The sequence below is a fragment of the Cuculus canorus genome, chromosome 26, assembly GCF_017976375.1.
Source record: "Cuculus canorus isolate bCucCan1 chromosome 26, bCucCan1.pri, whole genome shotgun sequence".
Taxonomy (NCBI): Eukaryota; Metazoa; Chordata; class Aves; order Cuculiformes; family Cuculidae; genus Cuculus; species Cuculus canorus.
The window spans coordinates 2,975,353-2,997,580 of NC_071426.1; the positions used below are offsets into that span (position 1 = coordinate 2,975,353).

A 22,228-nucleotide genomic window follows, 5' to 3' on the forward strand; every position below is an offset into this window, starting at 1 on the left:
AAATTGTAGTTGGAGGGCTCTCAGATCCATGGGTTCTTCATGGAATCTTCTTTGCTAAATAATTATATGTTTTTGGGGGAAAAAAAGAAGAAGGAAAAAAAAACCTCGCCACCTTCTCCTTCTCTCTTCTTTGCCTGATTATTCTTCTAAACCCCTTCACATTCTTGATGCCGCTCCCTCTGCCAGAGAGCTGAATGTAATAACCTTGGGTCAGTGATGTCTGGGTGGATCTGAACATCAGCACTGTCCCAGGTTGCCCAGAAAAGTGGTGGCTGCTCCATCCCTGGAGGTGTTCGAGGCCACGTTGAATGGGGCTTTGAACAACCTAATGCAGTGGATGGAGTCCTTGCCCATGGCAGGAGGGTTGGAACTGCGTGACCTTTAAGGTCCCTTCCAACCCAAACCACTCTGTTATTCTATGCTTCCTTTTGTAGAAGCATGAAAACAACAAGGTGTATTTAAATGCTATTTTTCTTTCCCTTTCAGGCTGGTATCGAGGCTACACACTCCGAAATAAATCCAAGAAGGTATGACCTCACTGTTCAATAACTCTAAATTTTATTTCACACTTTGCCGGACCCCATCCGGAGCTGTAATCAGCCATACTTCTGCTGCATTTCTTGTCTTAATATTGTCTCCTGGTCTCTATGTCCTTTTCCTTGGTGATAGAAATAAATGCCCTTGAGCTAAATATGTTGGAACAGTTAACCGAGTACTCCTCCATGCGTACTCTAGGTTGAACTAGAAAGACTAAGTGTTGCGCATCCGCACGCACCAGCTTTCTGCGTGCATGGGTGGTGAAGCACTGGATGGAGGTTGCCCAGAGCGGTGGTTGCTGACCCATCCCTGGAGATGTTCAAGGCCGGGTTGGATGGGGCTTCGAGCAACTGGATCCAGTGGGAAGTGTCCCTGCCCATGGCAGGGGGGTTGGAAGTGGATGATCTTCAAGTTCCCTTCCAACTCAAACCATTTTATGATTTTATGATTATTAGAGTTTTGGACCGGTAGACATCCAGCATTAGCTCTGAGTAATGGTAAGAGCGGAGTTTTGATTTGACTTGGAAAGTATTTGAAATATTACGCATGCATGGATCTGAGCCAACCTTCTTGAGGTTTGTGAAACCAGTTTGAAAACGACATGGAACTCTGGTTTCCCGTAGGAATCCTGGCGCCTCTCATGTGGTAACATCCTTCACAGTCTCTGTTTTTCAGGCATAAAGGGGAATGAAAAGAAAATAGAGAAGGATTGCAGCCCTCCTAGAAGGTTTCTCTTAAATAATGAAAACTCGGGACCAGAGAATTCCTACAAATCCTGCCCTGTGTTGGGAGCTTTTCTAAAGAACCACAAATGGCTCCCAAGAATATTTTGTAGCAAGGGCGAATGAGAATGACTGATAGTTAGCAAGAGTTACAGCATTTCATACAAGAGGATGAATGTCATTATAGTGAAACAAGGGATTAACTTGTCTGTGGGGTTAATATCAAATATAGTGCTTGAGCATGCGGCCAGATGCTTCTTGCTGTCTTTTCTTCCTGTGATACCAGGACTGATGGGTACATTTCTGTTATAGGTTAATAGCAAACATTTGTCACAATTACTGCTCTGCTGGTCGTGCTCTTCCCCCCTTGCTTTGTGTTAAAATTGGTTTTGTCCTGCCATATCCTATGGTGCGATTTATTTATTTTATTTCTGTGCTTATTTTTAGGGCATTTTCCCGGAAACATATATCCATTTAAAAGACGCAATCGTGAAGGACCGAGGGTGAGTCGGAGCTTCTTGAGATGTACTTTTGGTAGCAAGATAGATAGATAAAGTCAAAGAGAAAGGAAACAGTATTAATGGTGGTTGTAATGAATGCTAATAGTCTGTGTGTCCAGCAGGACATACTGCCTGTATTAGGCTTCTGGAGCTGCATAACTTTGTTTTTCAGAGTATTGTAGGTACCAAAACAGTTGTAGGCATTGGTGCGGGAGGATGCTGTTTGCAGTAATAAGCAAGCTCTGCTAGAGGAGTTAGCAAGGCAGGTCAATCAAGTTACACTCAACTCCTCTGGGGACTCCTACAAGTCATAACACACTCCTGCTTGCAGCCAAGTAGCCAGCAGGAGTGTGGATTCCTTCCTGTCTTGGAAAACATTTAAGGAAATGACTCCTCATTTGATTCTTAGAGCTGATTCTGTGATCGTTATAATGAGGATAAAACGGCAGTTGCAAAGGAAGAGTCTTTAGAAAGTGCTAGGTTTTGATTCTCTATTTTATAGTAGTTGTAGCCAAGTTACCATTGCAAGTGGGGATTCTTCCAAACTTAATTTCTGTCTGTTCAGCATTGTGTTTCTGGAATAGATCACTTGGCAATAATGAGACTGAAAGAAACTTGGAACATGATTGCATTAAAAAATGGATAATGAATGTGCACGTGTGTGTTGGGGAACCAATGGAACAACTTCCGAATCTTGGCAGCATGAGTGAATTGTGTGACTGTCCAACCCTCTGAACTTTCTGGTTATACACTTAACAAAAAGGGATGTTTCACTGCTAAGTGTTAATCTTTTTTTCTGTTTTCTGCTGCTTTTTTTCTAGACAACACGAAACAGTGATTCCAAGTGAATTACCCCTTGGACAAGAACTCACTTCTACACTGAGGGAGTGGGCAGTTATCTGGCACAAGCTTTATGTGGTAAGTTTTCTCCAGTGGTCGCTGTCTTATTAAATGACCTCAGATAAGATGAGATTGGCTTTTTGCAGGGCACTTTAAGTCTGAATAGAACATTAAACAGAACCGTAAAACTGTCATTATTGTAAAATTGGTCTTGAGAGGCCAAAAATGTTCTGCTCTGCACGGAACAATGTGTGATTGCAGACAGAGCTGCGGTTTAGTCCGCACTACAGGGTTCACAGCGCTTGAATAATTGTGTGATGACACAGCATTGATGAAGCATTGCCTGGCACAGGTCGCGCTCAGCACCCTGTTAGCTGGTTGGGGCTGAGCGTGAGTCAGTTCACTATGAAAATAAGGGTGCCTGTCTTGCATCGGTGTTGTATGAGGGCAAGATACCTCAGTGGTGGAAGAAGGTTGTGCAAGAAACCATGGTGGTGTTTAAACAAAACCTTTGACAACTTTGACAAGTGTGAACCCTTGTATCTATTGTAGATACTTGGTAGAACCACAGAATCATTAAGGTTGGAAAAGACCTCTAATATCATCCAGTCCAACCATCAATGGTTGATCCTCACTGCAGAGTGCCTACAGCTCATCCGGCAAGAGAGACCCGGAGGAGGGAATTCAGGCTGTGTGTGGTGGGCGAAGAGTTGACTTGTTAGGGTCACGTCATATATTTAGTTCTTAGTAGGATGGGGGAGAGATCTCTCATCTACTAGAAATGTTTAGTAACCTGGCAATACAATAGTCACCTCAGGAAGGTTGGAAGCCAAAGTAATACATGGATTCCATGGTTTTGCTGAGATAGGAGTGTTGTTGCTCAAAGAAGCACAACCGGAGATCACAATGAATTGCCTGCTTTCGAAGTTGAGTACTAAGGCACGTTAGAGAGAGTCAAGCTTGGCTTTTCTTTGGTTGGTGCTGAGTTCAGCCTGCATAGTATGTGCTCTGAGACTTTAATTAAGAGGAGAGAATGGCTTTAAATTAGTTCTAACCATTCAGTTTAACCAGTGCAATCTTTCCTACTGAAAATTTTACCAGGCCACAAGTACATTTTGTTTGTGTGCCACAAAACCACAAATATTTGTTCCACCTTCTTAATTTAATGAGAAGCTGTATGTGATGTTATTACTGTATGAAAAGAGGGGTTTGTTCCTGGCTTTTTTTTTTTTCTGACCAGCTTTAGGGTCCTACCCTCAGAATCTATATTTCTTGACAACAGGAATTTTTCATGTTCCTGTGCTTAACCAATATAAGTCTTAAAATAGTCTTGGAAAATGTTGTGGCTTGAAGTGGATCTGAGTTTATTTTATTTTCCCCTGCAGTATGTATAAAAAGAAAAAGAGGAAGGAGGTATTTGAGGAGAAAAAGAAAATACAGTGGTTGTTTATTCGTTTTTTCTTTGGCAGCCTTTCATTTCACTTCTTTAATTTCTGTGGTTTTCAGCTAGTGTTGCACCAGTGGGTATAACTCCACTGTGAAATAAATATAAAAATGGGGTTTTTAAACTCAAGTTTTTATCTTCGTTTAGTTAATAGGAGTTTGCTAATGTAAACAGCAAACTGTAGAGATAACTCAGCTTTAGCTAATTGAGATCTGCTCTGTACATCCCTGAAAGCTGACACGAGTTGCCTCCTCTTGGCGATTATTTTAATGAGAGTTAAGAACACACTCCAGTATCTATAGCCTTTGTGAATAGACCCTCTCCAGCTTTCCTGGAGCGCCTTTCAGGTACTGGAAGGTTGCTCTAAGGTCTCCTCAGAGCCTTCTCTTCTCCAGGCTGAACAACCCTAATTCTCTCAGCCTGTCCTCGAATGGGAGGTTCTTCAGCCCTCTGATCATCTTTGTAGCCTCCTCTGGACCCGTTCCAACAGCTCCATCTCCTTCATATGTTGAGGATTCCAAAACTGAACACAGTACTCTAGATGAGGTCTCACAAGAGAGGGATAGAGAGGTCAGATATCTCTAGTTCAGTACAACTTGTATGATAGTCAAGCGAGTACGTTGCAGAAGGCTTACTGAGCTTATCATTTTCATGCTATCACTGACTTAAAATTGTCCTTGTTTTCTTGTAGGATAACAAGACAACGCAGTTTCGGCATGTCCAACAGATGACTTATAGCCTGATAGAATGGCGGTCGCAGATACTGTCTGGGACCCTTCCCAAGGATGAGCTTGCCGAACTCAAGAAGAAAGTCACTGCTAAGATAGACTATGGCAACAGGTAAACTCCAAACTGCATCTTGAGGGCAAGGGAGAATCCCAAATCCCAGTAAAGGCTCTAGATGGCTATTAATGCAGACTACTGTAAAAGACAGCTCAAGAGAAACACCGAATTAGGCTTACATTTTGCCTTGGAAAGGGGATAATGACAACTTTCAGTCCCCATCACAATGTGACTAGTCTGGCAGGTGGGCATGTAGCAGTTAGTTCTTCATATGCCAGTGGTCTCTTTGACTTGGCAGGAAATCTTACCTGTCTTAATTCTGTATAAATACTGGCACGTGGTGGCATTTCCCATGGAGCACAATTTGTGCGTGGCTGGCTGGAGCCAGGATTTGGATGCTGGTGATGAAGTGAACTGCTTTATCAGCAGCTGAGTCATACATTTCTGTGGGCCACCCAAAACCTCACCTTTCATTGATTAGTACAGAAGAGGGATTGTCTCCAGAACTCATTTATCTGCCTGTCAGACTTGATTCAGGTCAAATAAAACAATTAAGAAGAAAGCTTATGGCAAAGAATAATAATCAGCCATAATCCATAAGCTCGATAGGTGTGTATACCAATTTTTTGACAAAAAAACCTATAAGCAAGAACAAAGGCTATGTCATCTTAGAATTAAGTTACCTGACTAATAAGTTTTCCTTTTAATGGGAAAATGGGGGATAAGTATTTTGAGACTGGAAAACCAGCGATGTGATTATTACAAGGAATTGAGTTGGCATGCATTCCGCAGTTTGAGCTGTGGTTTTGCGCTCTTCCAGTCACCTTCATTTCATGTAAAACAAACAAACTTGGTCATTTCCTTTGTCTTCAAACTGGCGCACTATTCAGGATCCTAGGTTTGGATCTGGTGGTACGGGATGACAATGGGAACATCTTGGACCCAGATGAGACCAGCACAATCTCTCTCTTCAAGGCCCATGAAACGGCATCCAAAAGGATTGATGAAAGGATCCAGGAAGAGAAGGTACATCTCTTGTTGCTGGCTTTGTCCTCTTCAAATAACTGGTGCCCACTGTTTTTCACATTTCTCTTGTGCTATTTTGAGAGCAGAACTAATCATGGAATCTTAGAATAGTTTGGGTTGGAAGGGACCTTAAAGATCATCCAGTTCCAACGCCCCTGCCACAGGCAGGGACAACTCCCAGTGGATCAGGGGCTCCAAGCCCCATCCAACCTGGCCTTGAACACCTCCAGGGATGGGGCAGCCACAACTTCCCTGGGCAACCTGTTCCAGGGCCTCACACTGTCATCGTGAAGAAATTCTTCGTTATGTCTAGCCTAAATCCGCCCCTCTCCAATTTATACCCATGTCACATAACATCCTTGTGTGTTTGTTTTTTAATGGGAGTGCTCTTCTCCTGTGCAGTCCCTGCAACAGAATTTGGACCTCCGAGGGCAGCCAATATTCAACACAACGCATACCTACAGCCTATATGTGAACTTCAAAAATTTCGTCTGCAATATTGGAGAGGATGCGGAGCTGTTAATGAGCCTCTATGATCCTGATCTTTCCAAATTCATCAGGTAAGCGGGTTTTTTTGTAGAAACATAAGCAGTTTAGTCATAGAATCATAGAATAGTTAGGGTTGGAAGGGACCGTAAAGATCCATCTAGTTCCATGAATAGCCCCTCTCCAGCTTCTCCTCCCTTCAGGTACTGGAAGGTCGCTATAACATCTCCTCTGAGCCTTCTCTTCTCCAAGCTGAACAAACCCAAATCTTTCAGCCTGTCAAATCATGAAGGTTGGAAAGAACCTCTAAGATCATCAAGTCCAACCAAGTTCTGCCTACGCTGAAAGGAGTCGCTTCAGAATTGCTTTGGGATAGAGGGTTTTTGGCGTAATTTTTCACAGAAAAGATCAAAATGCTTTTGAGCTTTTGCCAGGTAACAGGAATGTCAGATCTTGATTTATTTAGGGTTTTTTTTCTTCCTTTATTCACAGCGAAAATTACCTGGTTCGTTGGGGCAGTAATGGGATGCCTAAAGAAATTGAGAAACTAAATAACCTTCACGCAGTCTTTACTGTAAGTTAATGAATTTATGCCTCAGAAACTCTTCACCATGCTGCAGACATACGAGTTTTGGATTCTTCCCTCTCCCCTCCCCTTCCCCAGTTCAGCAGGGAGGGGTCAGATGTGACCTTTTGGGATGTTTTCATGGACACTTTAAGATGTTATAGGCATCCTCATATGAATCCTGCTGGAAAGTGGTTTTTGATGTGTCAGTCCAACGTCATAGAGATTGTTTTAAGTAATAAAAGTATTGTTTTGTAATGGTGCTGTCAGCGGATGTCGTTCATCTCTGAAAAACCTCTTAGACGCTTCCCTATTGGAGCCAAAGTATACTGAAAATCTGGGTTTGAGGTCGCAGCTTTTTGGTTTTCAGTTCATTGCTTTGCTGATCCTTTGCTGTGTTGGAGATTTGTTATTTGCAACAAGATGTTAACCTTACTGACAAGTAACAAAAGTGGCACAAATGACTGCCTGGTCACCAGGAACTGGTACTTTGGTGATTAGCATCATTTAACTCTCCTTTCAGTGCTGTTATCAAAGGGCAATGGGATGTTTAGAAATTGCTGTGTGGAAATTGCTTGTGGTTTTATATTCTATTGGTTTGGGTTTTTTTCCTTAGGGAACAAAGGGAAGAGATTTTACTTTTTAAAAAAAATAAGATTTTCCTTTTATATGGGTGCACGGTCTTAACAGAGAAGCCTTTCTCTCTGTCATCTTCACTTCCATTCATAAAGCGGATTGATAAAATTATATTTTAAATGATTTCCAGGATTTAAGCAGTTCTGACTTGATCCGACCGAAGATCAGCTTGGTGTGTCAGATCGTGAGGGTCGGGCATATGGAGCTGAAAGATGGGAAGAAACATACCTGCGGACTCCGGAGGCCCTTTGGTGTGGCAGGTACAACAAATTCGGTTGATGGAGAACAGAACACGGCCCCGTGGCTGTGACTATGGGCTGAGAATAGGGAAATTTATGCTGTGTGTCAGCAAAGCCGACTGACCTCTTAGTGTCAGCATCTCTGGCTTCAGCATGGAGATGCTGATACTGAGCTGAGATGCTGGGTCCCACCTCGTTTTTATCACAGGCTCTGGGGAGACCTTAGAGGAGCTTCCACTACTTCCAGGAGGTCTACAGGAAAGCTGGGAAGGGGCTCTTGATCCAAGAGGGCAGGGATAGGATGAAGGGGAATGGTTTTCAGCTGCAAGAGGGGAGATTGAGATGAGATCTTAGGGAGAAATGTTTTGCTGTGGGGGTGGGGAGGCCCTGGAACAGGTTGCCTAGGGGTGCTGTGGCTGCCCCATCCCTGGAGGGGTTCAAGGCCAGGTTGGATGGGGCTTGGAGCCCCTGAGCCGGTGGGAGGGGATGTGGAACTGGATGGGCTTTGAGGTCCTTTCCAACCCAAACCATTCCTAGATTCACTGCTGTAGGTTGACTGAAGAGGTATTTTTCCCAAAGTTAAGGTGAGAGTGCGGCTCTCTATTTCTGTCATGAGTGTAATGGCCCAAAATAAGCAGTTATTTTGTCCATTCTGATAAGCTTTTTTTTAACCACTTGCAAAACTATGTGATGAACTCCTATCGTTGCAGTGATGGACATAACTGATATCATACATGGGAAGGTGGACGATGAGGAGAAGCAACATTTTATTCCATTTCAGCAGTAAGTACTGGACTTCCAACTTCATCGCATATCTGGCTTATTTAAAGCAGTTGTCCTTTGGAGGACAAATTTGTTCGGGAGCCTGGCGGTGTCCCAAGGTCTCTACAAATAGATTGGCTTGTGGCAGCAGTCAGCTCTTTGAAGGAAGAGATTTTTGTCAGTCCTCTGAAGCCTTTGTTTCCCTTGTTTTACGTGTCTGTATGAGAGGCTAAATTGCTTAGGGAGTTCTGGCAATGCAGCTGAAATTGCTGGGTACCGGTGTCAGCTGATGGAAGAGAGAGGAGCACAGTGCAGCGTTGTGGAATCGGGGGGATGTGACCTTCAAAACTGGGTTGAGAGGCAAGATTTTTAGAAACACTTGAGCGTAGAGAAGACAACTCCTCCTTGTCGCTATTCTGCGGGTCCCTTTTGTATTGTCTGCCTCTTAACTTTACAATTTGCCCTGTAAGGGTGAATCAGTGAACGATAGGAAAGGGAATTTCTCCCTCTTTATGGGAAAGGAATTCATGCACAAAGATGTTCTGCATTTCAGTATTGCTATTCTGCTCGACGGTTGCTTGCTTTTCTGGCACATTACAGTAACTAAAATGCAACTTGTTTGGGTAGAGTGACCCATGTTGTTACAGTCTTTAATACAGCGATCCCTTTGGTGGAGCCATCTATTATTATAAGGTGTTTTCAGGGAGATTGTGTCAGGTTGTGGGGTTTTTTTTAACCCTTACACTTTCGGGGCCTGAAGGGCTGCAAAGAAGGATGGCTTTTGCTTTGCGAGATTAACTTCAATCTGCTACCTTTTCTTTTTTTTGTTGTTTGTCTGCCATTTCTCTTCTGTTCTAAAGAGGTCAAGTTGAGATCCAAATCCAGACGCCTCTACAAGGATGGGGAGCCCTTGGAGATTATGTTTAGTGTATGCTTTGGCTCGTTATTGATGATATGGATACAGGAGTGAAGTTGGGTTTGAGATCCAAAGCTCAATAGCTGTGTTTGTGGCTTGGGATAGGTTCATCACTTGTGTGATCTCACAGCAGTCGTTAGACACTTTAACTTATCACTTATTAATCTACGTAGTCTCTTAAGGACAGCTTGGAGGCACACCTAGAGGCAGGGCTCAGCTCATCCGGTGGGATTGCAAGGCTCTTTGTGTGGGGAAAGCCCAAAGCTGAGCTTGTTCTCACAGGTCTGCAAGGTGATGGCAAACAAAACAGAGCTGGCTGTGCTTATGGTTGTCCTGAAAGCTGCTATTTCAATGTGATACAGCTGTGGTCCTGGAGCCTTTAGGTCGCTTACCCTAAGCCTGAGCTAGCACTGGGATATATTTCCCCATTTGAGAGTTTGAATATATTCCAGTTGGCTTTGTTTGGGTGAAGAAGGAAAAAAAATTCTCATGGAATCCTTTAAAAAATATATGTTTCTTTGGAAACCAGTCAGCTGTCTTCTTGCAGAGCGCGTTTCATGTTTGTCTGCTTCCCAGTCCCTATTGTTGTTCTCCTTAGGATTGCCATGGAAACATATATCAGACAGCGACAGCTAATCATGTCCCCACTGATAACTTCCCATGTGATCGGAGAAAATGAGCCCCTCACTTCTGTCTTCAACAAAGTCATCGCTGCAAAGGAAGTGAATCATAAAGGGCAAGGTACAGCACTCGGGCGAGAAGCTCGTGTCAAAGCCTGGCACGGGGAAGGGTTCCCCTTGCTTCAAAGGGAAATAAATGGCTTGTGAAAGTCCAGAGATCAAGGCTTACCGGAGTTTGTTACCTTCCCTCAGCTAAACGTGTGGATGTCAGCCCAGCACACTTGGATACTGTTCATAATTGCATGAAAAGATCTTCTTTAGCTGATGACTTATTTGCTAGGAGCGTAATATTTTTAAGATAAAACTGTTTATATGGACATAAGATCTTTTCAAGTGAACACGATTGCATATTCTAAATGGCTTTGGGTTTAAAGTGCATCTTTCGGGATTCTTCTGTTCTTGCTTGCGTGTCTGCCTTTCAAAACTAAAAAACACTGGTAGATTCATCTCAAAGTTTGTATTAGGCTTCAGAGAATCTACTTGGCAGCCTGATTTAGTGGGATGTCCCTGCCCATGACAGGGGAGTTGGAATTGGATGATCTTTAAGGTCCTTCCAACCCAAAATATTCTATGATTCTACCTGCCCAGGAAGGTCTGTTTGGTGTTAGGGAGATGGAGAACTGGGCAAGCAAGAACCGTGTTGGGGTATTTAAGGCGTTGTTGGGTAGTGATCCCAGGAAGAAACAGCTTTCTTTTAAGTGTAGGCTTAAATTTCATGTTTTCATGCTTTTTATTTTAGAAAACAAGCATCTCTTTTCTTTTCTTAGGTCTTTGGGTCTCTCTGAAACTGCTTCCTGGCGATCTAGCGCAGGTTCAAAAGGATTTTTCCCACCTTGTAGACAGATCAACGGCTGTGGCTCGCAAAATGGGATTCCCTGAGATAATCCTTCCTGGTATGTCCCATATACCTCTACACTTCCCTGGAGTGAAGGAGCCAGTTGAAATTCTGGAGTTTCTGCTGTGAACAAGTTTCTTTTAAAGCTATCTGAAAACTTGTTTTCATTTTTAATCTGTTCAAAGTGGATTTTAGTCCTATAAAGCTCATTATGTTAAAAATAATGTTCCATAAAGACAAAGGTTCATCAAAAGGAGAATGGTACAGTTTAACAGACTTTGTATAAATGAGTTGAGATAAAATGGTGTGATATTGAGTGTGGTTAATTAGCTGGTCTTAGGCTAAGAAGAAGTTAAGGGTAATGAGATATCTGAGGATGTTAAATGTTAACCTGTCAAACTGTCAGGGTGAGGAAAACAACTCATTAAGCGCTATGAATTTCAGGTGATGTTCGAAACGATATCTACGTCACCCTGGTACAAGGGGAGTTTGACAAAGGGAAGAAGAAGACTCCCAAGAACGTAGAAGTCACCATGTCCGTCTATGATGAAGATGGGAATCTCCAAGAGGTAGGATGGCCTTTGCAGGAGGTCCCAGGGCTGCTGTGTGTGCTAGATGATTGCTGCATAGGATCTGATCTGTCAGAACATGCAAGAACCTTGTGATAAAGAACAAAATACATTATAAGTCTTTATAATTTAATAAGTCTATATAACTTATAAGCCTGTAAACTGGAGAGGGGCAGATTTAGGCTTGATACAAGGAAGAATTTCTTCACCATGAGAGTGGTGAGGCCTTGGAACAGGTTGCCCGGGGAAGTGGTGGCTGCTCCATCCCTGGAGGTGTTCAAGGCCAGGTTGGATGGGCCTTGGGCAGCCTGAGCCAGTGGGAGGTGTCCCTGCCCATGGCACAGAGGTTGGAACTGGATGATCTTCAAGATGTCTTCCAACCCAAACTATTCAATGATTTTAAGTGATCTTGTAGACCATATTTGAATACTCGCTAATTATTTGTTTCTGAATGAATGAAAGATGTGAGCAAATATTTAAAGCTCTGTAAAACTGTCAGAGAGGTGTCGTACATCGAGTTCCCTTGACTATGAAGCAGAGACTTTGAGTAACTGTACCAGTTGTATGCTCTGAAGGTTTCTGACCTGTGATACTTCTTGCTTTCATTCTAGACCTTACCTTTTCTTTCCCCCTCGCCCCTCTTGTCTTTTTGTCCAAAGAAAGCTATCCATCCTGGTGCTGGTTATGAAGGTGTCTCCGAATACAAGTCTGTTGTTTATTACCAAGTCAAGCAACCTTGCTGGTATGAGACTGTAAAGGTAGGAAGTGTGTAATTTATGGTCTTGCTTCCTTTGTGTAGAAAACGGAACTAATTTAAAATCAGTCGGTGCATCGGTTACAGAATGTCCTGTAAATTGACTGGAGATGGAGAATGCTGGTGCTGCATTTTTCATTGTGTTATGTGCAGGTGTGCATTGCAATAGAAGAAGTCAGTCGTTGCCATTTAAGATTCACTTTCCGTCATCGGTCGTCACAGGAATGTAAGTATCAGAAAAGAAGATCTGCAGGAGTTCTGGGTTCTCCCTACTCTCTTCTGAGTGTCCACCCAAGGTGTAACGCTTGCATTTCTACTCATTTCCAGCATTATGGATTTTCTTGCAAATGATGAAGAATAATTCAAACTTTTTATGGCTTTAAAAATGGTTCAGTGCAGGTTTTGTTCTAAAATTGGGATTAGATAGGGAGCAACATGTTAGCCCCTGGAAAGACAATTGTCAACGCTATAAACAGCAGAGGGGCAGATTTAGACTAGACGTAAGGAGGAATTTCTTCGCTATGAGAGTGATGAGTGCTGAAACACGTTGCCCAGAGAAGTAGTGGCTGTGCCATCCCTGGAGGTGTTCCAGTCCAGGTTGGATGGGGCTTGGAGCCCCTGATCCAGTGGGAGGTGTCCCTGCCATGGGATTGGAACTGGATGATCTTTAAGGTCCCTTCCAACCCTAACTATTCTATGATTCTTATGGCAGTTTTGGCTTCTCAGTGTGTGGTGTTGGTTCAAATTTATTTCAAGGCCTGCACAGAATTCCATGCAAGGTCTGGTGAGCTTCTGATGGTCTTCCTATGTAAGAGTTTCTAATGAGGTTAATGAAAGGCTAATGAGAAAGTTAGAGCCAGAAGTTTCATTAAACAATTTCAGAGCGGTGAAACAAGATCAATAATGTGAGACGCAGCCCTTGAAAAGGTCTCAAAAAGAATCACTTAAGGTTCATGGGGATGCGATGACAAATTTCCACATCCATACCTCATGAGTAGGTTTGCAAATCCCAACCTAAACATCTATATAATTCTATACATCCATCCAGCAGGACAGTTAACCACTAAAATTGTGTGCGGAGCGATGCTTCAGAGAGGATGTTTTTCTGTGTAGTTGCAGATACTTACTAAGTGTCTTGAGATGAGAAGGAAAGTGAGAGACCTCTTTCTCCCATGGATCGCAGAGTTCGCTAGCTCTCATTATCATGTGATGCTGTTAAATAAAGAAGCTACACGTAGTTAAGAGAGCTGCGTTATGGATAGTATGAGTATGAATTCCTAATAATGATTTCTCTTTCTGTTTGCAGCTCGGGATAAGTCTGAGAGAGCCTTTGGCATGGGCTTTGTGAAGCTGATGAACGCAGATGGGACAACACTGCAAGATGGCAAACACAATTTGATTGTTTATAAGGTGATTTTTTTGCAGCCTTTAGTTGATGAGAAGAGAGACCTGGTGCCTTTAGTCACAGTTAGGAGGAAAAAGTAAAAGCAGTGCATTAGAAAGCTATGAAATAAGAGAGGAGGGAAGAAAGCCCTCTTAAACTCTGTGGCTTGCATCGCTTTGTAAAGAACTTAGTTTATGTGCAGTATGGGCAACTTCTGCTCCCTAAAGTTAGAGGCTCAAACAGATCTTGTTTGTAAACAGCTGTAGTCATGGAAAGGTGTTTAAAGCCCTCTGCGTTGAAGTGTCTGCAGGAGGTCAGGTGAGTTGTGCTCAGTGTGAGCTAACCCTTGCCTTTGCTGTTTTCAACCAACAGGGTGATAACAAGAAAATGGAAGATGCTAAATGCTATTTAACTCTTCCTTGTACCAAAACGGAGGTAGAGGAGAAGGAGGCCCCCTCGGGCAAAAACCTGCACCACTTAGCCAACTTCACACCCACTAAAGATAGCACAAAAGACAGCTTCCAGATTGCCACTTTGATCTGCTCCACCAAACTCACCCAGAATGGTAGGTCTTGCCTTAGCAGTTGAGCCCTATCCTTTTCTGTGTTTGTAATAAAGAGGGTACTTTCTTTATGCTTATTTTCTGGCATTGCAACGTGTGTAGTCATAGTGCCTTGGCTTTAATCTTCCTGTTTCACGCCTCGGGGCAGCCCAATCCCAGCATTATTGGCCTCATGTTGCCAGTACAAACCTTACAAAGATGATAGGTGGGATTCGATGATCTAAGAGGTCTTTTCCAACCTAGTAATTCTATGATTCTATGTTCATGCAGCCACTAAAGACCATGTCACATGAATATTTTCTCCAAACTAGCAATGTTAAATCAAACAGATTTGTTGGTATGTATAGAAATGGCACTCATCGGTGACAGCGTGCGTGTTTTCAGTATCATAAATGTTCTTAGATCTGAAGGTAGTAAATCAGTTTAGTTTCAGAACAGAAATAAATGATGTACATAATTTATTAACATAAAAGATGTGTGTGAAACCTGCCAGACTCTTTTGAAAGTCTCAGTTGTAGTTTGTAACTCTACTTGAGGTCCTGGAATGTCCCAGAACTGTGATAAACAGCTCTGCAGCTTAATGTCATTTATAGAAGAGGTTTCAATTTTAACTTTAAGAGCCATCTCTGAGAGGCTGCTCTAAAATAAACACAAGCATTAGTCATGCACTCTAATAAAATTCCTAGCACGAGACGGCTTCTCTGGAGTGAATGAGAAGCCTGCAAAACCACCTACCAAATGCTCTGCATTATCAAATTACATCAAGGTTTCCATTCACAGCAAAACTTTACTTTCTTGCCAAGACGAAAGCACCACCTCAAGGTAACATTGTCTTACATCAGTGTGACTTCTCCTCCTAAGCCGATTCTAAAAATAACCTCTTGTTCTGTATTGTACTGCAGCCATTAAGTCAGCTGTGGTGTTGTGATCTAATTGCTGATGTTCTGTCCTTGCTAGTTGACCTGCTGGGTTTGTTGAACTGGCGTTCAAACTCGCAGAACATAGCTCACAACCTAAGGAAGTTGATGGAAGTGGATGGAGGAGAAATCGTGAAGGTATGCATAGAGATTTGAGTCTCCTTGTCATGTAAACACTTGTGTCTGTGCTGGATGTTGACCTTAAAGGGCTGGAATTGTGTGGTACTCAAAAAGCTCTCGGTGTGGACTGGGAGAGCTGTTCAAGCTGCTGAGCGGCAGGAAAACAAAAGAGAGACTTTGCCCGGAGAGTTCGCATTAATGGGATTCAGCAGAATTAACTGAAGTTAAATGTTACCAGGATCAGGGACATAGTGGTGACTTTATTTTCTCCTGTATCCTTACAAAACGGAAGACATATTCAAAAGCTGCCTTTTAATTTTCAGTAGTGGCTCTGAGTTTCCTTGTTGGGGATGTAGGAACAGAGTGCAGAGCTCATAGTCAGAGTGTGGGGGGAATAAACCTGAAATGGGAGAAAGAGCCACAGAAAATAGTCTGCTGAAGGGTTTAGGAGGTAAGACTCCCTGTTGTTCCAACTGTAGATCTTCTGGGATTATTCAGGGTTTACTTTGCTGGAGAACTGAAGCAAATGCTGTGTCATTGCAAAGCAAGTGTCCTGCCTCAAAACAGTTTGTGTGGTTGATTTGGTCCAGTGCAAGGTTCGAACTGTGTGGACAGAATTAAGTGGATTTAATAGGTCTCTCAGTGGATGAAAAAGCAGTAGAACAGAAAAGTGGGGCCATTCCGAGCTGATAAGATCTGGTCCTCCTTGCTATGGTGTGATGATCATGACAAGCGTGTGAATGAATACAGGACTGAGATCTCTTTTTAACTGTCCTTTCTTGGACAGCTTTTACAGTTCAGCTGGGCTTGACTGGAGGGGGAAAAATAACCCAAAAGAGTAGGCTTCTGCACAGGATTCCAGAATTATTTGTCTTTTTCCACCCTTTGACGATTCTTTTGTTCCCCTCTAGTTTTTGCAAGACACTCTTGATGCACTTTTCAACATTATGATGGAAATGTCAGAAAATGAAACCTATGACTTCCTTGTGTTTGATGCACTGGTGAGTGAGTCTTCTTTAGTGGATTTTGAGTACTTATTTTTCAGCCGCATTCTCAGTCTGTTCCTGGTGCTTCTTTTAGATGAGCGATTAGTAATTTGTTGCTCTGAGAAATAAATGGTGTTTAAGCACTTCTGAAGGCATTTTCAGCGAGCGCTGAGCTTTTTAGTAACCACAGTGAAAACAGTAATAAACGCTTGCATAATTTATAGCCATTTATTCAGATAACTTCTTGCATTAAGGCAATTTACAGAAGAGAAAAGCTGTATTGTCTCTCTGAAGCACAAAGTGAAATGATCTGTTCAGGGTCATGGAGCAAAGGATTTGTGGGTGTAATGGGAATAGAGCCCGTGCACCTTAAATCCTCATCAAATACTTAGACAAGAGGGGTGATTGCTCCTCTGAACCTTTCTGGAAGGATTGTAGTGACTGAGTAAAAGACTTTGCAAGGATTTTCTGCTCCTTTGGAGAGAATTCTTAGTATGGGGTGAAAGGTACCGGCGTCGGTGTGTGGCGCAGTAACAAAGCTGTGTCCTTTGTGCTTATCAACAAATATGGTCTGGAAAGTTCAGGAAGAAATCTGAAGCCAAATATATCCAGCAGAACATCCTCCCTCTGATACGTCTCGTTGTAATAACAGGACTGAGTGTTTGTTATGAGTATAAATCATTAGAATTTCAAGTTCTAGCTTGAAAAACATCATTTCTTAGCTTTGAGAAATGGCCTTCGGGAGCTCTGCGCCTGTTCAACCTCTGCTATGACAGTGTCACGGAAGGACTGTGAGTAGTCCTTCTTCCTGTATCAGTGTTGTTGCTTTGAGAAGCAGCTCCCTTTGTCTCTAAGTTTTTCTATCCAAGTGCTGCTATGACCTAGCTTCCTTCTGAGCAAAGATGGCTCACGCACAGCACGGTCTCTAGTTACTGTTAGAATATGAATAACGCTATAGCATTAATTTTATGAGAAAAACAATCAAACCAAAACTACAACCCTGCAAAATAAACGACATGCAATTAGAGGCCGAGCTATGTTCAAATGAGATAGAGGTTGTGTGGCTCTGGACATCTGTTTCCTTTTCAATTTTTGGCAGATATTTATTATTTCTTTGATTGGAGACATCAAGTTCCAGCATTTCAACCCTGTACTTGAAACTTATATTTACAAGCACTTCAGTGCGACCCTGGCTTACGTGTAAGTATTGGTAACCACTAACTCGCGGGCTGTCATTCAGTGTCTCAAACAGATAGTTTAGGGTAAACTACACTAACAGGGTAAAAGCAGCATAAGACCGGACCAGAGTGTTCCATTCCTCTGCTTTGAAGAGAGGAAGAAACCCTGCAGTTACTCTTTTTACCCTTTCTATTGTAAGATTTTTTTGCTGTTAGGAAAAAAACACTGCTTTCATGGAAAATCCTGTATTAGACCGTGTGATTCAACCTCTCTTTTGACCTTTAGTCCTCTGTGTGCGTGTTGGTGTTGTAAAAGCATCTTCATGTCCTTCAGCCTAATTTCCTGTTGAGCACACGTCCATGTAGTCAGTCAGGATACCTCTCTCCTTTCTCACTTTTGAGCGCTTTGGTCTCATATTGCTGCTAAAAGACTGATGGGGACAGAGGAGTAGGGATGGTGCTTATGGGTGTATGCAGAAGCAAAGTATCCTAAGTTGGAATGAGGTGGAAATTGAGGAAGGAACACAAATCCGTAAGCAATCTGGTACGATAAGTATTGCTGCTCACGGAACTGTGTTGTCTTGCCAGGATCTGCCTCAATCTTTTCAGTCGACTCCATCCCAAAAGTACTTTGAGCTGAAGAAAAAGTTTTGACTGGTCTGGATATGCTGTATTCTGTGCTTCAGTTTTAGGAGGGTGTTTGTGGTCACGGATAGCAGAAGCAGAACCGTACATGGCTGAAATAATACAAGTAACATTGGGGTTGGTGTTAGCAGAGATAAGAACGGTGTTCACCTCCGTTGACCAGACAGGTCAAAGAGGCCACAGACTTCAGGAAAAGACTAAATTCATGGTGGGGTTTAGATATGCAGATTACATGAGCTTACACTTCCATATTGAAAGTCTTGCACGTGGACAGAAGCAATTTGCTGTTCTTGGATGTGTGGGTATGGGCAGCAGGAGTAATTCTGTTTCTCTGTAGCATTTTTGTCTGTGAGACTCCAAAGCAGTTTAAAAAATTCAGCTCACTGTCGTTAGTCTTATTTTATGAGGGAGGGAGAAAGCTGATGCGCTGAATTTATATGGGTACATGTGAAAATTCAGTCCTTTGGGTCAACCTACTGACTTCATGGACTTAAGAATGGAGTCTCATGGCTTGTGTGCACCAAGAAGTTGGTGGAGAAGCCAGGACTAACACCTGGATCTCTTGGCTTTCCAGCACCTGGATCTGCACCCCTCAACCCAAAGGTCATTACCCTCATGGTAACTGGCATCTAAGAAGTTAAAACTGAGGGCAAAACGAGAAACCAAACTCTGTTTCCCCCTCAAAATCTCTTCTTAATTTCACTGATATCCATGAAGTCCTGAATTTTCAACCCCTTTTGATGTGTTGCAACCTAAAGTTAATTTTGTGAGAAAACACGATTCCACGGAGCTCTGAACTTCTCATCTCCTGGATTGCTTTCTTCTTCCCTGCCCTGGCCACACAGTCACTACTCACAAACCATTTCCTTCTTCCCTATAACCTATGGAGGAATCATTCTTATTTCTCTTCACTATAAATAAACTTCTTTGGCTGATTAATGCACACGCTGTATCTTTGCTTTATTGTTCCCATGCCTTTATTTCCATGCTTAGCTCGTCAGTGTGATATTTGCATAATGCCAAGTCGACTATATAATTACACGACGTCCTTTGTGTCCTGCACATGCCAGAATTTGACAAAGCAAGGAATGGGATGCCGGCAGTTTGGCAAATAAAGCAAGGAAGTGCAAAAGCTATTGTGTACTTGGCTCACGCGCTACTTTGGGTGCTGTTTAATGAAGAGAAGACGTTTTTGCCTAAATATTGGGTGCCGTAGCGCTCACCGACGTTCCTGATCTCCTGATTCAGCAGAGATTAGGTAGCAAATATGCGTAATGTGTTTGTGCAGCCTCTGTCCATAGTTCTCGAAGCATGTTTCTTCAGGAGAGTTTTGTGCTCCACGCCTGAGAGTGCCAACATGGGGAGAAGGTGTCAGTCCGCTTTCAATAGTAATGGGTTTTCCAGCTTCCCCAACGCTTCATTTTAGGGGGGAGGAAAGGAAGCTGGAATTTGTAGTCAAATTTGTAGGCTTCTCTGAGGGTTCCTGAACTAGTTATGAAAATCTGGCATCCCATGAAGCCAAACGTTTCAGAAGGAAATAGGGTATAAAGAGGAACCCCTCTCTGTTATCTCTTTATTTTCTGTAGTTCCTCTCCGGAATGAGGAAGCTGGACTTACACACAAGCTTAACTGGGTCTATATTTATTCTCCTTTTTGTTTTATTTCCAAAGGAAACTCACCAAAGTACTGAATTGTTACGTAGGAAATGCTGATGACTCCAGCAAGACAGAATTGCTGTTTGCTGCTCTGAAAGCTTTGAAGTACCTGTTCCGATTCATTGTGCAGTCACGAATATTGTATCTGAGGTGAGGTTGAGGTGATCGCCATCCTTGCATCTCCTTTTGGAAGTCAGTTAGAGTGTGTGGGTTTGGGCACCATGGGGTAAAAAGGATCTAAAGCTACTGGAGAGCCTCCAGAAGAGGGTACGGAGTTGGTGAAGGATTTAGAGGGGAAACCATGTGAGGAGCTGCTGAAGTCGCTTGGTCTGTTCAGCCTGGAGAAGAGGAGACTGAGGGCAGACCTCCTTGCAGGCTAAAACTTCCTCCCAAGAGGAGGAGAAGGAGCAGGTGCTGAACTCTTCTCTCCAACTACAGTGATATCTTCCTCATTTTAAGAAAAATTAAGAATAAAAGGCACACGAGGTTAGTTGTTGGGTGAGCTGAGGGCAACACGTTGTCTAGAAAGGGTCTGGTCAGTGACGGTGGCTTTGCCATAGCCTCAAAATGTGTGTTCAGAAAGCTACAGTGAGATTTGGAATCCTTTTCTCATGTTCATTCTGGCTTTTTTTTTTTGTTTAATACAGCTTGAGCTACTGGATTCTTGGAACTCAAGCAGAGTTTGGTCTGACAGCCGTTTAAAAAGTGCAGCTTTTCCTTTATACCATATTTCAGCAGGAAATTGGTGCAGAATCCCCAATGCGATTTTTACACTCATGTCTTTGTAGGAGAAGACTGCTTTAAGATGCTTAAGATATTGTTCATCTTTCAGCTACTGTGACAGCCCAGATTTGTGTGGGTAACTGGCTCTCTCCGTTCTTTAAAGGTTTTATGGGAAAAGTGAGGATGGAGATGAATTTAATGATGCTATACGCAAGCTGTTTCTCTCCTTCAACATCCTCATGGACCGGCCTTTAGAGGAGGCTGTCAAGATTAAGGTATGTTTAATTTGCAGGGAATGATAATGTCTTTTATTAGATACCGATAGAGTCGGGGGCGGAGGGAGGCAGAAAACAGGACAAGCTTTGAGGCATGTAAAACCCATTCAGATGAGTCACACCATCTCTGAATGCCTGTTTTAATGAACTGTGTGTGGCAGGAAAGGAATATTTAAACCCCAAAGTTTATCAAATAAAGATGAGAGCTGTGGCTTTGCTGAAAACCCTTCAGCAAACCTGCTAGGATGAAAGCTAACAACCAGTGAAGATGTCATCTACTGCAGTGTGGAAGACACTTCAGCCAGTCACACCAGGCTTGAGGGTAATGGAGAAAGAGAAAATGGGAATGAAAGTAATGAAAAAATAAATGGTTTCTAAACATGTCTTAGATTTTATCCTTGCTTGTTTTTCTGTTGTTGACTGGATTATGAACCTTCTGTTTGTGCTCAGCGCAGACATGCAATGAGGCTGCTAAAAGGAATGAAGCCTTTAGATTGCTTTCTTTATTTCGGTTCTTCCAGCCAACATACTTTACTCTATTTGAATTCAGTTAATTAGCACTCGGGTAATTTAAAGCCCAACTTTGATTCTCCTGCAGTCAGAGTACCTGCCCGCAGCAGCCACAGAACATCAGAGACATCTTTAGTTGCTGTTGTATGTAGTTGTCTGGGTGCTGCCTTTGTGAAAGCCTTACTAGAACGGAGATAACTTATTACTGTGTACATGGAAATGCTCTAATATGCAGAACACTCAGTAATTTAACTGACTGGTGCTTTTCATGTTAGGCTATAAGAAGTTTAATCCCTTAAACTGCAGGATGTTTGCAAAAACTAAAGAACTTGGCTCCGAATCCTTCCTCCTTCACCTTTTCCGCTCTGCACTGCAGATGTGTGGTTGCTGGGGGCTCTTTGGTTGCATAAACTTGATGTTAAGCCAGTTCTCTACAGGTGTCTGCATATTTACTCTTGACAAAAACTAGATTTGCTGTGTGCGTTGCCGGCGTTGTTGAGACTTTACACCCTTTTAGAATGACCTGGTTAAGTCTAACTGGGTTTCCACGTGTGTTTCATGTCCTTGTGTTGTTTTTCTTGCAGGGTGCAGCTTTAAAGTATTTGCCAAGCATCATAAATGATGTCAAACTTGTGTTTGACCCTGTTGAGCTCAGGTAATCATACCAAGTTTGTTTCTCCTCTAAGCCTAGCTTGTCTGTTGGGAAAGATCTTGGACACTTTGCTAACAGCCACCCTGGTTATGACATGATGATGCACGTACTGGGCATGTGTTGGAGGAAGCTCTTGCAGGACTTGGAAAGAAGTCAGTTTAGTTCAAAGGAATCCCAGCATCTCAACTGCTCTTTCTTAGGTGCTTTGAGTTTTTAACTGAAAACCAACATTTGAGGACTGGGGAGGAGGGGCAGGGTGTTAAAATGTTGTGCAAGTTTCTAAGGATTCTTAATGATCGCTTCTGGGGTAAATCAAACTGTATGAAG

The 22,228-nt window shown here is 42.7% G+C and overlaps 1 protein-coding gene across 1 annotated transcript in view; it reads left to right on the forward strand.

Moving 5' to 3' along the window:
* Positions 1–22,228, forward strand: part of DOCK5 (dedicator of cytokinesis 5) — an 87,042-nt gene that overhangs the window by 23,659 nt on the left and 41,155 nt on the right. The window contains exons 3-24 of the mRNA XM_054049603.1: positions 487–527; positions 1,707–1,762; positions 2,581–2,677; positions 4,735–4,883; positions 5,717–5,852; positions 6,255–6,412; positions 6,831–6,912; positions 7,670–7,799; positions 8,489–8,561; positions 10,055–10,197; positions 10,904–11,029; positions 11,416–11,540; positions 12,200–12,298; positions 12,448–12,520; positions 13,601–13,704; positions 14,051–14,243; positions 15,198–15,295; positions 16,189–16,278; positions 17,363–17,463; positions 19,757–19,891; positions 20,628–20,739; positions 21,834–21,904. Of these exons, the coding sequence (XP_053905578.1) occupies positions 487–527; positions 1,707–1,762; positions 2,581–2,677; positions 4,735–4,883; positions 5,717–5,852; positions 6,255–6,412; positions 6,831–6,912; positions 7,670–7,799; positions 8,489–8,561; positions 10,055–10,197; positions 10,904–11,029; positions 11,416–11,540; positions 12,200–12,298; positions 12,448–12,520; positions 13,601–13,704; positions 14,051–14,243; positions 15,198–15,295; positions 16,189–16,278; positions 17,363–17,463; positions 19,757–19,891; positions 20,628–20,739; positions 21,834–21,904 (2,392 nt within the window). The remainder of the gene's footprint in view (positions 1–486; positions 528–1,706; positions 1,763–2,580; positions 2,678–4,734; positions 4,884–5,716; positions 5,853–6,254; positions 6,413–6,830; positions 6,913–7,669; positions 7,800–8,488; positions 8,562–10,054; positions 10,198–10,903; positions 11,030–11,415; positions 11,541–12,199; positions 12,299–12,447; positions 12,521–13,600; positions 13,705–14,050; positions 14,244–15,197; positions 15,296–16,188; positions 16,279–17,362; positions 17,464–19,756; positions 19,892–20,627; positions 20,740–21,833; positions 21,905–22,228) is intronic.